We start from the raw sequence: 17431 nt of genomic DNA on the forward strand, positions 1-17431 counted from the left end.
AGATTGAGCTGCAGTTCCACCCACCCCAGCTGTGGGGAAACAGGGGAAAGTTAAAATGGGAGACAGTGTTGTCTGTCATGCCCTCCCCATATGCACATACACATCCTGCAAAAGTCTATGAATGAGGCAGAGTGATTGTAGTATAAAAGCGTTATTGGGAATAAGTATGGCTAAACCTAGACTACAAGGTATGACTTGGTGTGTGCGTGCATGTGTCCATGTCCATGTGTGTGTGTAATTGTACATGTGTAAGATATGAACTGGATCCCAAAATAAAGTCGGATATAGTATTAGGCCACAACTTAAACATGTTCAGTTAATCATCATTACTGTTTTAAGCCCTGTTGCTTTAAATGGGTCTACTCTAACCATCTGGTTCCATGTCATATTGCATCAAACCATATTGCATATTTTGGATCCAACCTATATTACTGAGTGCAATTTTTCAAATTCTAACTAGCCAGAGACGTCTGGCTGAAATAGTTTTGCTCACAAGTTGGGATAATGGCCCCATGTTTGACTACTTTCTGCAATGTTTTTTTTTAAACTTTTGTTGTTTGTTCTTTATCCCAGGGAAAGCAAGGAGACCCAGGACCTGTTGGTTACCAAGGAATGAAGGTATGCAAACACTCCTTTATAGCAAGGGGTGGGGAAAGTACAACCTGCAGCCCTCCCAGCCTCTTACTTCTCCAAGCCCCTGTTCCCAGCTCCCCATTTTAGTTTTGAGGTTGCTTCTCCTGGAGGCCTCCAAGGGTGACAGATTAGAGCACCCCCAAATTGCCTCAAAAGGATAAAAAGCATCCGCCATAAAAGCCCGAACCATGTGTGACTTCCCTTTCCAATTTTCCTTGTGGTGGTGTAGCCACTGAGGATGTGAAAATTGGCCACTGTCTCAGTTGGCCACCACTAGTTTATTGTTTAGCTTGAATTTCAACAATAAAATTACATTTATATTTTTTCTTGTTTTCCTATTTAGGGAGAAAAAGGTGACCGAGGTGACAAGGTGAGTGGGGTATTGATCACAATGTAATCCTACATAAAGCAAAGGAGGACATGTTGATCTGCAAGAAACATTTCAGAATTCACGGCTAGGCAAAAGTTTTATTTGAAGAATAGAAAGTGTCCCAAACTAATGAGAAAGCTGGGGGTGGGGGTCCAGACCTCCAGAATTAAGTTGGATGAACTAAACTGGAATACAAGAAATAAGAGAAGTTGATATGATACTGAATCTATTCTATCTATCTACCTATCTATTGATAATCTTGGGATGGAATCATAGAGTTGGAATGGATTTCAAAGGTCATCTTGTCTAACCCCTTCACTGCCCCCTTCAAGAAGTCCACTCCTGTGAATCTCTAATACATAGCCATTCACCCTCTAATGAAAAACCTGTAAGAATCATAGAATCATAGAGTTGGAAGAGACCACAAAGGCCATCCAGTCCAATCCCCTGCCATGCAGGAACTCTCAATCAAAGCATACCCGACAGAAAATAGAGTCCATTGTGTTTCAAGGGTCCATTGCCTGTTCCACTATTGAACAGACTATGCTGTAATAGTTTTCATTTGCCATTTGTCAGAGCCAGTGACTAAATTACACTTCAGTTGGTAATCACTTTAGCAAGGACAATGGACAGGAACTAAAATATTTCTCTATCCATCTGTTCTATGGGGTGCCCATCATATCCAACATGATGTAACCTTCCTTGCTTAAGCCTAGTCTAGTACCTGGATGGAAGACTTCTCTATGTCATGCAGTATAAATTAATAGCAATGGTTAATTTGTTTTGGCTAGGTGGTCTGTGGGGCCCTGATCAATAAGAGTCACTCCAAACTGTATGTTAATTTAAATCCTTTTCTTTCATCTCCAGGGCTCAAGAGGTGCCAAAGGAGCCAAGGTATGTCTTCAGGACATGGTTTTGTTTCTTGGGAAATACCTCTTGCAAAGGTTTTGGTGGAAGATAATAGAAGCTGTTTTTAAGTGTGTGTGTGTGTGTGTGTGTGTGCGTGCATGTATTTATTGATTGATTGATTGATTGATTGATTGATTTTCTTTTTCAGGGAGAGAAGGGCAAGCGTGGCATTGATGGCATTGATGGCAAGAAGGTATGACTCGTACATATCTATGGAGGATTTCTCTTTAGGAAAGGAGAAAGACCAAACTCCAAAAAAAATTGTTGCAGTTAGGCCTGTGAACATTGATTTCAGAAAATTACCGTGGAAGGTGTAATGGCAAGAGAAAGAATGAGGAGATCACCCAGTGCTCTAATGATGTGAAATAAATCTGCCTGGTAATCCAACAACATAAGAGGAGCCCAGATATTTTCTGAGGAAATTGAGGGGAAAAGAAGCCCTCAGCTCCAGTTCCTTCCATTGTGTTTATTGAAAAATTTACTGAGACAATCTTATAGAGCTTCATCTAATATTTCTTCTGTGGATGCTACATTCCATGAAAGATCTTTCTAACATGCTATTAATTACATGAATAAGCAGACAGTAACAGTGACATTAATGAGGAAAAGGACATGTAGGATTCATAACTTATTTTTGCTTTCAGGGAGAACAAGGATTTCATGGACTACCAGGTTGCAAAGGATCCCCAGGATTTGATGTACGTAGGTCCAACATATTACATATATATTTATCTTCCACACTTGTGTTGATAATGTGAACTGTGTCAGTCTGAACAGCATAAATTCACCTTGCATGGAGAAAGTGCAGGTAGGGTGGAGTGGAGTACAGTATAATGAATTTTAAGCAGGCTTCTACATAGACTAGGATGCATACAAGAAATAGTTGTAAACCAGGAGCCTTTCCATGCCTTCTAAATGCCTGTTCAGCCTTGATGAGAATTACTGTAGTATACATACAAGTTTATTTCATGTTTGTTTCCTACATAAACTGACCACAGCTTGGTTTTAAACAGGGCTTACAAGGACCACCTGGACCAAAGGGGGACCCTGGCCCTTATGGACCTAAAGGAGTAAAGGTGATCGGCTATTTCATTATCATAGTTGTATCTTCTGGTTAGGTGTAAATTCTATGCTGAAAATCAGAAGCTGAACATTAACATTTTTGCAGTAGAAGACCCAATTAAACGATCTTGTGGGATACCATGTGTGCTCTATCAGGTCACTGTTCAATTTGGGCAGATATGAACAACATTAAGTGAACACATGACCTTCAGTTGCCTTTATGCAAAATGTTTCCCAGAAGAAGTGTGATCAAGATCATGGTACTGAAAAAACACCTCAATGCAGTGTGGTTTAGACTGCCAGATTTTCAGCAGAGTATTATACCACTAGTCATCTAGATTTCCTAGTAATCTTTCTCAGGTTGCAATTAGAGGAGGGCAAGAAAGGAAATATCTGTTGCTATGAAGCTGTGAAGGCAACCTCAGACATCAATATTTTGGAAAGCCCCCATAGCTTTCCAGTTTTCCTCAATACAGGATATTTATATTTCAGTATTCAATAAAGAAGATTAATCTGCAAGATTTTAAATACCAAGATTCTCATTGCCCCAAATAGAAGAAAGGCTGCAAGGTCTCTTTTCTAGGAAATTACACTTTAAGATGAGAGAAACTGGTCTCTGAGCTGAGAACAAGTGAATTGCTTAAAGATGGCTATAATATACATAAGAAATCCATGAAATGTGTAAAGAGGTTTAGGAAATAGTCATAGTCCACTGTGGCAACATTTCAGTTAACTCCTGATTGTATTTTTCTGATGCTCTGGATGATTTGGCAGGCTTACCTCTCTCTACAGGAGCCATTCTAAATGGAATTATTCTGCTCATGTTGGAAACAGGGCTGGGGAATACTGGTGATGTTGGGGTTACTCCTTATTCATACTCCTACTTCTGTAAAAAAAAAATCTCTTACTCCTTTGATCCTTACTTCTACTCCTACTCCCCAGTTGGAACATGGATTTTCTGAGTTCAGTCTTCAGTGGAATTGTAGTTGATTTTGAAAGTAATGTACCAGAATCTATGGCTGGGTATTCACAGGTTTTGGCCTTGATAGCCTAGAATGCATGAATAACATTATATTTTGATGTTACTGTCAATGGACCTTTGAAGCTAGTCCCCCAGGGTCTGTTTTTGTTTGTTTGTTTGTTTGTTTGTTTCACTTTTGAAACTTTCCTTCCTTCCTTCTTTCCTTCCTTCCTTTTGGTCTCATGGGGCAGAAGTAGAGCCATTCATACAAAATTGAGAAATCTGAGATTTCAGCATAGTTATGATTGGACAGCACCATCTCCCCACCCAAAAAGTAGCAAGAAAGGCAAAGTTCCTGCTCTTTCTAATTAGAATCTCATTTCATGTAGACATTTTGATTTCAGAGAAGTTTGAAAGTGCAATGCCTCTGCCTGCAATTCAAAGGAAGACAAGGTTTCTCCATAAAATTTAGTGCTGCCTGGATCTGAGCTGACAGTGAGTCTGACAGAACCATTTCAGTGGATTGTTGAAATCAAAACAGTTCTTACCTGTGGGATTTAACCACCCCAGACCAGTCTCAGTCTTTTAACATATATTATTAACAGATGATATTTGCAGCACAGAAAATGCTGTTTCTTGCACAGAATGATATATTCTGCAGGAAAAAATGCTGGTTTTTATGTAGAAAACAGCATTTTTGTGTAATGTTACTCCTGAACTGCAAAAATTCTCACCTGTTCCAGAATATGTCTCTTCAGAAACCTGTTTTTCAACCATTTTTAAAATATATTTGAAAATACGTACTTTTCATCACTACTTGGTGGCAGCAGAAAAGGCCTCTCCTTTGCCAGTGCTAGAAAGATCAAAGATTGTAAAGTTTGCCTTATCCCATGATCCTTAGGAATGTGTCAGGGCTTTGAGGTCTCTCTGTTAGTCCCATCTCTCCCAGAATCAAATGGACTTCCCTGCTTTTGGATTGTTCTATAAGATGCCAGGGATGCAGGAAGACTTAAGTTTGTTCCAAGAGGGATACAGGACTCTCAAAGTCTTATGTGACCTGACTTTAACTGTGAATAGAACTGATCCCTACCTATATATTGAATGATTCCTTCCAGTTTAGGGCCTGGTGTTTATAATTTCACTCCCCAAAAATGTACTGGACTCTGACTTTTCAGACAAAAGATATAATACAGAAAACAGCTTCATGATGATGTTTCTTTGCTGGAGGGAAATTAAAACATACCCATACGTAACAGTTTATACTTAAAGTGTAAACTATTTATTTTAGAATCCAGCATTATACTTTCTGATATATTTTCTGATGTTTTCCTTCATAATTCTCTTCTGTGTTGTGGTTTATTTCAAGGGAGAGCCTGGGGTTGATGGAAGACCAGGCAGGCGTGGAAATGTTGGAAACCCTGGAGAAAAGGTAACGCTGAAGATAATCTTTGGACAGTAGACCTATTTGAACAATGTCCCTTACGTAATTTCAGTGGCATGAGGTGGGAGAGACAGTGTGCTTGTTGACTCCAGCTTTGTTGGTTCCTCAGCATCTTGCAGATGTTGAACAGGGGGCATCTGAAGCTGAGAGCCTACTTACATATGACAATATAATGATCTGATTGTTTAGGGCTCTAAATCCTTTGGGAAATCCCCATGCATACAACAGGTTCTCCATTTCAGCCTAACATGCATTCCTATATGCACACACCCATGTATGAAATCAGCTTTTCTAGGACACAAATGACTGGGGAGGGGGGCCTTCAGTTCAGATGTGTTAAGGCAGGAGCAAACAATAGGTGATCCATGGGTCATTTTATTTATTTACTTACTTATTTATTCATTTAAATGTTTATATTTACATCAAAAAGATCTCATGGCAGTGTACAAATAACATTAAAACAAGTTAAACAGTTTATACACTTGTCCCTCCATATTCGCTAGGGTTAGGGGCACAAGACCCCCTTGAATATGAAAAAACCACAAATAACAAAAACACCATGTTTTTACCTGAGAGGACACCTCTCTAGGAATCTCTAGGTTCTCCAGTGTAACTCTGTGGTCAACGTCCGACAGACACTGACCAGAGAACTGCACTGGAGGAGCTACAATTGCCTAGTAGAGTATTCTCTTTAGGGATCTCTAGGTCTTTCAGTGCAACTTTTAGTTACAGTTGACCACAGAGGTCAACTGTACTGGAGGACCCAGATATTCCTAGAGAGAACATATTCATCTAATCCGTGAACAATCAAATCCACAAATATCAAAGCCGCAAACATGGAGGGTTGAGTGTACAATAAAAATAAATTAAACAAGCTGAAAACCTATTGAATGTCATAATGGATTAAAAACAGATTTTCAAGATTTTCAAGTTTTTGAAACTATGTACAACAGTATTTGAGATGAATTAATGAGACCTAAAGGCCTCAATGAACAGCCAAGCTTTCACTTGGTGCCGAACAGAAATAAGCGTTGGTGCTAACTGAGACTCCAAAGGGAGGACTTCCCACAGTTGTGGTGCCATGACTGAGAACTCTCTCTCCCATGCCCCGACACCTCGCTGTGTTGGTACTGACCTCACTGGTGGGACACAGAGGAACTCAAAACATTTTTAATAATAAAGTGACTCCCTAATACCAATAGCCAAAATAATACTGCTGAAATGAAGAAAGCTTGGGGTGACCAGGACAGAAGTTGGAACGACTGAAAGTATTGCTCAGTACTGGTGCTCAGAATAAATTCTTCGACTCTGAGTTCTTTAATTTTAAGTTTTTGTGTTCTGTGCTTGTCTCTAGTGGATGGATGTTGGGGTTCTAGTGGGGAAAAACAAAGTAGATACCATAAGCAGGAAAACTGCTCTTCCCAGAACTCAAGTAAATGTGTTCACTTGTTTAATACCTTTAATCTGATTGGCCTACAAAAGGATTGTTTTCTATAGAGGACACTGTGCTCTGTCTTTATGCCAAGATCGCAGTAGCCTTCATGTTTAGCTTTCCAGACAGATTATGATAGTTGGAAGGATCCCAGCATTACATTTTTTTTTCAAAAGCTTTATTCTTATGAAGAAACACTTGAAACAACAAAGCCATAAAAGATTAATAATCCCAGCACACCATTTTCCCCCCGAACTTCATCTTTGTAAAGCAAGATGGATTAGGATTTTGAATGCCAATAGCAAGGGGGAAACATCTTTTTTCTGGCAGTTATAGTTGTTTCTGCTGGGATCAACTCTGTCACGTGGTTTACTTTGCAACTGATGAGCACCCAAATACTTATTGTGGAATCCTTTGATTTTACTGTACTTATTTCTTTTCTCTGTGTGTTTGTTTAGGGTCCGTTGGGGGCGCCTGGAGCTCCTGGAGAGAAAGGAGAATTGGGAGATGAGGTACGTGGTGGGGTTTTTTTAAAGGAGAGGTTAGGCTAAATAATCAGATCTGTGTATGTACAGCAAAGAGTTCTAACATATCTCCTTTTCTTGCAGGGAAATCCTGGACCAGATGGACCTAGGGGAGAGAAGGTAGGGCTTGCTGTTTTCTCTGTATGGAAAATATGCCTTTTTATTATTTATTTATGAGTTATAGGCAGTGTGAGAGATCAAGGAACTGGTTTCAATTAACCGTCTGAAGAGCCAGTGTAAGGAAGTGAGTGGGTTGAGACCTGTTGGACTGATTAACCATTGTGATAATGACTTGAATTGAATGCAGCTGCCTGCGATATGCTACATGGCAAAGGGCTCCCTCAGTGGGAAGAAGTGACACTCAAATCAACAAAAGATTTGTTCAAGGACATTGCCATCTCAGTCTTAATATGCAAAGGAGTCTTGTAGCATCTTTGAGACTGAGAGAATATCCTAGACTAGTCTACTTGATTTGTTGTTTGGCAACCAGGTGTTTGGAAGCTGGATCTTTTGTTTATTTACGCAGAGGTAAGCATCACTAAGGTCAATAGGATTTACTCCTAAGTATTTATTTCTTTGTCATTAAAAGAAAAAAAAAACCTTCAACAAAGGTTTCTAGGTTAATTAAGTTTTATAAAAAATAATAATAAGCCATTGCATCAAAAGATAAAGTGCATTCATGAAACAAAATGTTTAGGCATGTGAGAATAGCTTTGCTTGTCTGTTACCTAGAAAGGTTTTCCACAGGAAGAAGATGTCACAAACAACCAAAAAGGAAAGGCATGGCAGCCTTTTAGAATTGGGGGAGATACAAAAGCTGGAGAAGCAAGGCAACCGTTTCATGGGCTAGAGGGCATGGACCCTTGAAAAGCAGATTTGAACACAAAAGGGCTGGATTTGGACCTGGAACCTCTGCTGTAATTGATGGCAGTTCTTCAGTCTTTACGTAGTGGAGGGAGAAACTTTGGCTGACAGTTAGATTCGTAGCAGAGTCCAGCGTGTAAAATATTCCAAGATTGTGACCTGTTCCTTTCCACACAGGGCAGCAATGGAGAAAGGGGAGCACCAGGTACCCCTGGTAACCGTGGAACAAGAGGAGGCAAGGTAAAACACACAGATATATTTTAATTGTACTTTAATTGCTTGTTTCTGTACATTGCTCTCTCCTAAGTATGCATAGGGTTGGCTGGATCCATCTGAATTCAGTTGTTATGAAATTCAAATTAGTCCAGTTAATAAAAATGGTAGGTCAGTTATTTCCCCTTTTTACAATATTGTGGATAGATGTTAATCCACACAAAACACTTTTTAAGAGTATTACCTATATGTCAATGGCATGGTCCAAGGGCTTTATGCCATACCCTGGAAATAATAGTAAACACAACACTGATTCCTTCACTGGGAGAATTGGAAGTCCATTTTCAGTGCACAAGGCAGGAGACATGAATTTGGTTGGTGTGCAGATTTCAAAGAGGACCATGTTTCTGTCTATACATCAGTCTGGGAAGTGTGAATGAGGTGAGTCTGCTTTGGAAGGCACATTCATTGAATTCCTAAAGCATCCCTTTTTCTTGATTTTCTTGCTGAGGCAATGTTGTGTTCCTGAATGGAGTCCTCCAAAGGCCCTCTGTTGTAGGCCTTGGCTTTATATCACTGCCATAAATTATGTCACAATACCTTGTCCATGTTCACAGCATGAGATAAGCATCATTCTAGGCACAGACACCCAATTCTAGTTCATTGTGTACAGTCTCCAGTACCACCCCATCATATTCCCTTCACTCAGTCTGGTTGTGTATGCTACACTGGAACAAAGTCCAAATACCGCTGTGGTTGTTGTGGTTACTAGTGTGAGCCCAAGAGCACCACATCCTTAGTAATCTTTTTGCCACTTGCCAGACATACTCCCCATACATATATGTGACTCTATGGCAGAGGCAAACAACTATGGAAGGCTAAGAGGGCAAATTGGTACCCCAGGAGACCATGGAAGGCTGCACCCACCCTCTGCACCCACATCTGCAAAAACTTTTTTTAAAAAAATGTTTTTGCTCCTAGACACCTTTGTTTTTAGGTCTTTCTGAGCAATTGAGATAGCTGCAAAACAATTAAACCTTGTGGGCACAGTAATGGCACTTTGCCCACTCTTGCTCTGTGATAAGGTGAGAGCACATGGATAAAAGGTAAAGGTGTAGGTTATATGTTAGAAAACTCTTGGCTGAAAAGCCACATCGCATGCAGAGTACCCTTAGGGACTCCGCTATACTCCAATCTGAGCTCTGCAGAAATATAACAGTAGTAGTCTAGGCCTATAGGTAAAGGTGATCAAGATCGTCTTCAACAACCAAGTGTCTTGTAGTTTATTGTGATCCAGGTTTCCATGGAGTAGAGCCTAACTTAGGCATGGTACAGACTGCCCCAAAGGGGCAGGTGTGTGGCACCCCTTTTAGCTCCAGGTTGGGAGCAGGGCAGCCTCACTGGCAGCCCTGTGTCCCCAATCCAGAGTTTTATTTAAAGGCTTTGCAATTCTTACCTTGCCTTAAATCCTCTCTGTTTTTTGGTAACTATGTTAGGTTAGAATATTTGTGTGACTCATCTGGGGTGTTTCTGGATTGCATTCATATATTGGTGCTAAGCAAACCAAGAACACTGTTCTTGCAGAGGAGAAGGTAGAATGTATCCTTTAAAGAGAGGGTTGAATTGCTCCATATGAACTGGGAGGGAGCTGGAAGAACATTTATATGTCTGTTCCAAGCTGAATCATTCAAGAGGCACATGAGTAGAACAGAATAACTAGTGAAGTCCATCTGTCCAAAATCAACATGGGCAGTGCCACACCTAATGCCAGGCAGATGGAAAAAATGTTCTGATGCCACTGAGAGTAGTTAGCACAGTCAAATTTTTAAAAGATCTTCATGAAACACAGTGCAACATAGTCACAGGTTTCCCAAAATTTGTCTGTTCAGTACCACCCATTGCTAAAAAAAATGGGCAGATCAGTCTCTTTTTCAATATTAATTTGCATGTTTAAAATGTGCCAAAATTTGTATTCAGGTAAATAATTGTGAAAACATTTGCTCACAAATTGTGCCTTTATACATATAATCCATGACAAAGCAGTCCTTTTAAAATATATTTTATCTTAAAATATGCATTTCAAATTCATTCTGGTATATTTCTTGAACTGAAACTTCATCGTGAAATTGGGAGAGGTGATAAATCCAAGGATAATTATATTCCAACCTGCACATTAATCTGGAAGGTACAATAGCAAGTACAGTGGAGCCTTGCCTTACACGGGGATCAACAGAATGGAGCTCGTGCTCGTGGCAGTGTGCCATTCAGTGGATTGCAGCGAGTAAGCCATGGAGTGGGTGCACTGTATAACAACTGCAAGTACATTTCTATATTGCTTATCAGTAAGTTAGCACTCCCTAAGCAGTTTGCAATATGCAAGCCAATTGCTCCCAACAAGCTGGGTATTCATTTTGCCAACCTACGAAAGGATGGAAGGATGAGTGGACCTTGGAGCCCTCCTCTAGGATTGAACTTACAATGTTGTGGCTGTTAAGCTGCAGATGTGGCCAGTTTACATAAGAAGCTTTCACTACCATGAAAGTATGAACAAATAATAAATAAAATAAAACTACAAAATTGAGTAAATACAGCATTCAAATAATATATCAAGCAAAGGGCAAAATATGTAAGAACATGTTAAGTGAATACAAAAGTGCCTATACAGTCTTCTGTCAGAACCATGCCTCCACTTTCTCTGTGTGTGCATGTGTGTTCACTTTGCCTATTGACTTATGGTGACCCCATTAGGCAAAGAATACACAGAGGTGGTTTTGCTAGCCTACAGCCCCTGGTATTTGTTGGTGGTCTTCCATCTAAATACCAACCAGAGCTGAACCTGCTTAGCTTCCAAGATCAGACAGGATCATCAGCTGAGATGTATTTAAAAATAGAGGAATGCGCACATAATACTCTCAAAAGAAAAGAAGGGGGGGACATGTATATCTACAGGGTCAAATGGGAATGATGCCCCCATAATTTGCATCCTGATCCGCGTTATAGGCCAGTGGGAATGCCCCCCAAGTTTGAAGTGTAGAGAATCAGGTATAGGGCACAGTCAGGTGGAGGGCAAATTACTTCTTCAGTTCATTTTCATTTGTCATCCTGAAATATGAAGAGTATTGCAAGCACAATGTATACTTAGAAATTGCCCCCATGTATTGAATATAACTTACTCCCAAGTAAATGTGCAGAGATGATACAAAGTCTTTGTTCTTCATAGGAAAGCTCATCTCCAAAGCAGTCTTGTTTCTCTCTGTGTGCTTAAATCTTTTAATACCTTTGTAGTTCGTTATACCTAAGGATATGAAACACATTGTAGATAGAAGGCCAGAACAGACTACCCAAAAGGGGCAGATTGGGGCCGCCCCAGAGCCAATTGCCCCAGAGCTACAGCAAACACACACCATGGCCCCAATCTGCCCTGACACCGGCCCAAATAGGAGTGGAAAAGATCTGCTCCTATTTGGACTGGTTTGGGGCCACCTTAGGTGGCCCCAACACAACCCCAAGCTGGCTTCTGTGTGCTTCGGCTGCATGCAGTATCTAACCATCACGCCCCCGGAGGAGCTTGAAGCCAGCCCCATGTGATCATGCTGGGTGGCTTCCGGGCAGCTTGGGGGCATGCAGCATCTAAAGGCCACAAACGCCACACCCTCAAGTCACGTAGAAATCAGCATTTCAGGCTGGTTTCTCCCGGCCCTTAGTGATCCAATTTGTCTGATCACTTGAGGGGCTGAGCTCTCCCAGCCTAGTCTGAGCCCCCTGCGACTCTCTTCTGGGGTCCATGGGCTTGCTTACAAGACATTCTGTGACAACAGAACTTCTGACTCAGTGGCAGTCAAAGGGGTGTGACACTTCAGGCCTGCACTGAGGCATCACATGTCATTGAGGATCTTCAGAAATCTATGACCACAGAGGTGGAACAAAGAGAAAGGTGTTGTAGGACTATGGTGATAAATTTTTGACCACACTCACAGCTTGTTAAGCATTTCTCACTGCCTTTACCAGGGCACACTGTGTAATCAAATACAATTAATCCTGGTTGCATTATAAAAAAATTTTCAGTGGCAAGAATGGATTAGCTTGAAAGTGTGTGCTACCACTTTTGAAGCCAACTCAGAAATTAATAAGAGTCTCTGATAGAAGATAGTTGATTTGAGAACACTTTGACATTCCAGATTCAGGAAAATTCTTGAGAAAGACAGCTTGGCAACCAAAACCAATTAAGAGGTTTTCAAGATAACACTTCTGAGTGAAAGAAGTTAGTGCTCATCCTTAGGGATTGGTTGTCCACGTAGCCTTAAACGGTGGGTGGTAGCTAGGTTATCATTTCTTTATCTTCTTAAGCCTCCATCAGTGTCTTCCATGAACGGTCAGTTATTCCACTTTTTCTCAACAGAAGATTGCAGTGTTGTCCTGTGCTTTGTACATGCCTGCAAGTCTGCTGAGAAATATGTTCCACAGAGATCAGTTCCACTGAGCGCACTCTCAAATACCTGGATGTAGGAAGCAACCTTAAAGACTCACCTCTTCTGTTCTTTTATAGTTTTGCTGTCACCGCTTGTCTTCCCTTAGTACTTGCTAAATTCTTTGGAATAGTGTGTCTTACTTTCTGTGATTATTTAAGTTCTAGCTAAGAGGACTGTGTGGCCTGAAGGAACATCCTGTCTTAACTGCAAACAGTTCTGCTACAGCAGGACTGGAACCCATATGAGCAGAAAAGGCCATAAATCTACATGTTTTGTTGGGTGGGCATATTAGGAGGAAAGTTTACGTTTCATCTAAATTCACTGTTCCTGTTTACATCTCATGTTTTCACAAACAGCAATACAACTATAATTTAAGAGCCAGATGTGGGCAGATGTGCTATGGAAACAAATAGCAGAAGGGTGTCTTAAATGAACATTTTTGTAAATAGAACAGAAGAGGTCCATTTTCCAAGATATAAGGCACTTCTATAAGTGATTTTCTTCCAAATGCCTTGCAGCCTTTTTCACAAGGCTTGCAGGGTGTCTGCTGATGATGATCATCCAGCACTTGCTCGTCTGATGTTTGTAATTCTCATCTCTGCTATGTCTAATTCTACATAAAATGGCTGATGTAAAAAAAAACCAACATTGTTTAGTTCTGTTTGCCTGACTTCCTCTCTCACAGGATTTCCTTAAAATGTTCTGCATTTATACCAATTATTATTACTTATTCTTATTATTATTAGTTGTTATTATTAACAACTATGGTCTTTCTAGACACTCTTTTCCAAATAGTCTGACAGCCTAACAGCAGACTGATCTCATTAAATGTTTGCTATTTCAGTTTCAGTTTTGTATGAGTGAATGGTGGCCTTGTGCTGGACATTTAACACTATTATTGAAAGCAAAGCATCTAGATTCCCCACAACAACAATGGCCTCTCCTAATTTAAAAGGTTGTAGTTGGTGCAAACTGGAAGCTGACAAAAGGCTACATTCTGAATATTTATAGTCTACAGTGAGTTGGACAACCCTGGAAGGCAGAGGACTTTTTTCCCAGCATTGCAGGATTTAGAAACAAATTGAACTGCCATATATGTGAGCACTTTGGGGCCAACTTTAGATGAAAAATTGTTTGAAAATTGGCCCAAATGGGAAGAGGCTGTTACATGGCCTTTGGGTTATATGAGCCTTATGAGACTTTGAAGGTCTCAAAAATGGGACGCAGCAGTTGCATGGACCCTACAATCTGCCCTTTCCCCAGCCCTGTTCAGGATTCCTTAAGAGGAGAACGTAAAAGAAGCCCTTTTTTTGTTTTTTGTTTTTGCCTTTGTTTTTGTTTTGCATTAGCTGCTAGTGAATTCTATGTGTAGGGTGGGAGGGAGGGGCAATACTTCTGAAATTTTGTTTATGTATTTTACCTTATATATGTAGATTTCTAATTTGTCTCATTCCAGATGTTCTAGGACTGTGATGGCAAATGTATGGCATGCATGCCCTCTCTGGCACGCGAAGCCATTTCTGAGGTCACACAGAGCAACAGGAGGGTGGAAGAAGAGTAGGGACAGGAGTACGCCTGTTCCTCCTCTTCCCCCCCCCCCCATTCTCCCGGACCTTCAGTTGTCTCTGGGGATGTCCCACCCTCAGAAGTCCCACCCCTGGAAGGCAGAGGTCCCACCCCCTGCACCAGGTAACACCTGGTGTGGGAACACCTTTGAGTTTGGGCACTCAGAGGCTGTACTGACCAGCAATAAACAACGGCATCGGGGTGGACTGGGGACATGGCAACTGTACGCTGCATGCCCCAACTCTGCCCCATGCCGACATGACACCGCATGCCCCACCACACAGCAGAAAGCATCATGGCGCTCCTTTAGTGCAGCATGTACACTCACTGCACCAAAGGAACACTGTAAAGCTGTGGATAGGCCAGATCATATGATTTTTGCAGCTCCTTTTGGTGCTGCAGATAGGCCAGGTCAGGGCCATGGCATGCGATTGCTGAGGCCCAGATCCAGCTAGGAAAGGGGCTGTCTGTACAGCCCCTCAGTCTCTAAAAGGTTCATCATCACCGTTGTAGAACAAAACTAAAAGAAAAGGTTGCATTTTGTGAAGAGATGGCACAGGAAATGGCTTGTCAGAGTATCCATGTTGGTTGATATTATTTTGAGCAGGGACTCAAAATCCATGGATGCTCAGATCTGTAGATGGCAAGCCAATGGATGGTGAGAACCTACTGTAGTACCACTCTATTCTGCTTTGTAAGATCTCACCTTGAATACTGTGTCCAATTCTGGTCATCAGAATTCAAAAAGGATGTTGAAAAGCTGGACTGTGTTTAGATGAGGATGACCAAAATGGTGAAAGCTCTGGAAACCATGCTCTTTGAGTGGAGACTTAGGGAGCTGGGGATGTTTAGTCTGGAGAAGAAACGGTTAAGAGGTGACATGATAGCCGTGTTTAAATATTTAAGGGATGTCATATTGAGGATAGAGCGAGCTTGTTTTCTGCTGCTCCAGAGACTAGGACATGGAGCAATGATGCAACTGACAGGAAAAAAGATTCCACCTCAACATTAGGAAGAACTTCCTGACAGGAAGAGCTGTTTGACAGTGGCAGTTTTTAAACAGAGGCTGCATGGCTATCTGTCGGATGTGTTTTGATTCTGTATTCCTGCATGGCAGAGGGTTGAACCGGATGGCCCTTGGGGTCTCTTCCAGCCCTATGATTCTGTGATGCTATGAAGTCAATTATGACCTACGGTGACCCTAAGATAACTTACCATGGGGGTTTCCTGGCAGAATTTGTTTAGAGTGTATTTGCCTTTGCCTTCCTCTGAGACTGACAGAATGTGTCTTGCCTATGGTCACCCAGTGGATTTCCAGAGTTGAGCAGGGTTTCAGACGCCAGTCTCCAAGTGTCCCAGCTCAAAACACAAACCACTACACCACACCAGCTCTCTGTTTCTTAGAAGCAAGAGCTAATAAGATCCACTAGCAGAGAAACAAGTTATTCTTACCCAATAGTGGTCATTTTGGGATGCTGAAGTCATATTGGAAGGTATGTTTCTTTCAGCCTCAGCTTAGTTGATCCAAATGGGCAGAGGAGTTATTTCCTGTTAGGATCTTTTATTGCTTCTTTCTAGACCCAGTCAGTGGTACGTGTGAGTGCAGTTTGTCCTGCTTCACAGAGAACTGGCTGTGGAGCTCTTCCTCCGTATGCATGAGGCAGAAGCCATGGCATTTCCTGATTTATCCATGCCGCCAAATATTTCATGTCACATTTTGGCAATGAGGAAGGAGGGGAGTTGACTATGTGATAATTGTAGTATGTCTCTCCCAGCTCTTCAGATGAAGAAAAAAGCCTTGAGAGGTAGTTGGAGGAGTCTGCAGCGGCCCTCCTTTGTCATATTTCACAGAGCTGTTTCCTTCTTTGAATCAGAGCTGAAGAGCAGCTCACTCTTTCTCTCTCTCCCTCCCCACTAGTTGCTGGCCTTGTTTTGAATTTAAGTATACTCTCTGTTTCTCAAGATTGTTTTAATTAATGCAAGGCAATGCAACAACACCATAGGAGAGAGATTGGGAAGTATCCATTTCCATCATGTACCCATGTATGCTGCTGTGCTGAGCCCACCATCCTCTCCAGGGGATAACTCTGGCTTCTTGCCCTTTTCTTGAGTAACAGCACCAATGGTTTTTGCACAACAGTACTTTGGCAGTCTTCAGAGGGGAAATTGCTGCATAGAGAGAAAATGTGAAAGAAGAGAGCAATTCCTCTGTGTCAAAGCCCTTTCAGACAGTAATATAACTTTGATATGGCTATAGAAAGAGCCAAGAGTAATGAAGCCCATGCATGACTGAAAAGACTGCTGCTACTGCTCTTGCTGGAAAAAAATACATAAATATATTTCAGTAAGAGGCAAAGCAATTTCACTGGCCGCAGCTATATCACCTACCTGCTCTACATATGCCCTATCACTTCTAAAGACTTGATATATTTCCATGTAGGCTTAGCCAATATCTCTCCTGCCCCTGCCCCACTGATGTTGCCAGTGTGCTAACACTACATTCCAGTGGTTCAGCTTATGAGATAAGATAGTGAATTTATGCATAACAAGGCTTGTGTAGAATACTTATATGGCCTGCTGTGTCTCTTTTCCTCAATCTCATTTAAATCACTTGATCTTAATCTTTATATCCTGAATAGTTCTCCGGCCATCAGAAGGAAAATCTAATTGCTGACCTCTGACTTCACCACAGTTATTGTATTGTTTTTAAGTATGCTTTATGTTTTAAATTATACATTGTTTAATTGTATTTTAAGGGGAATGAGTGGGTTGAGGGTTCGGACTGTATATTTTAATCTTGTAAGCCGCCCCATTTGCATTTTGTAGAGAGGCGGGATATAAAAATAAATTTTATTTGGACTGGATTGTCAGACTACCTGAAAATAGTTGTGTTGGGTGGCAGTATAGTATGATAGCCTCCATATTCATGTGTAAAATCAAATGCCTGAGCAGAATATGATCAAAATCATTTCTCTTTCTTTCAAAGT

The 17431-nt window shown here is 41.1% G+C and overlaps 1 protein-coding gene across 1 annotated transcript in view; it reads left to right on the top strand.

The window, feature by feature from the left end:
* The window catches only part of COL6A1 (collagen type VI alpha 1 chain), a 64039-nt gene that overhangs the window by 24653 nt on the left and 21955 nt on the right, over window positions 1–17431 (top strand). Inside the window, exons 10-19 of the mRNA XM_089477685.1 lie at window positions 574–618; window positions 977–1003; window positions 1871–1897; window positions 2061–2105; window positions 2557–2610; window positions 2926–2988; window positions 5302–5364; window positions 7267–7320; window positions 7417–7452; window positions 8374–8436. Of these exons, the coding sequence (XP_089333811.1) occupies window positions 574–618; window positions 977–1003; window positions 1871–1897; window positions 2061–2105; window positions 2557–2610; window positions 2926–2988; window positions 5302–5364; window positions 7267–7320; window positions 7417–7452; window positions 8374–8436 (477 nt within the window). The remainder of the gene's footprint in view (window positions 1–573; window positions 619–976; window positions 1004–1870; window positions 1898–2060; window positions 2106–2556; window positions 2611–2925; window positions 2989–5301; window positions 5365–7266; window positions 7321–7416; window positions 7453–8373; window positions 8437–17431) is intronic.

The sequence above is a fragment of the Sceloporus occidentalis genome, unplaced genomic scaffold, assembly GCF_023333645.1.
Source record: "Sceloporus occidentalis isolate IW3139 unplaced genomic scaffold, rSceOcc1.0.p SCAF_12, whole genome shotgun sequence".
Lineage (NCBI taxonomy): Eukaryota > Metazoa > Chordata > Lepidosauria > Squamata > Phrynosomatidae > Sceloporus > Sceloporus occidentalis.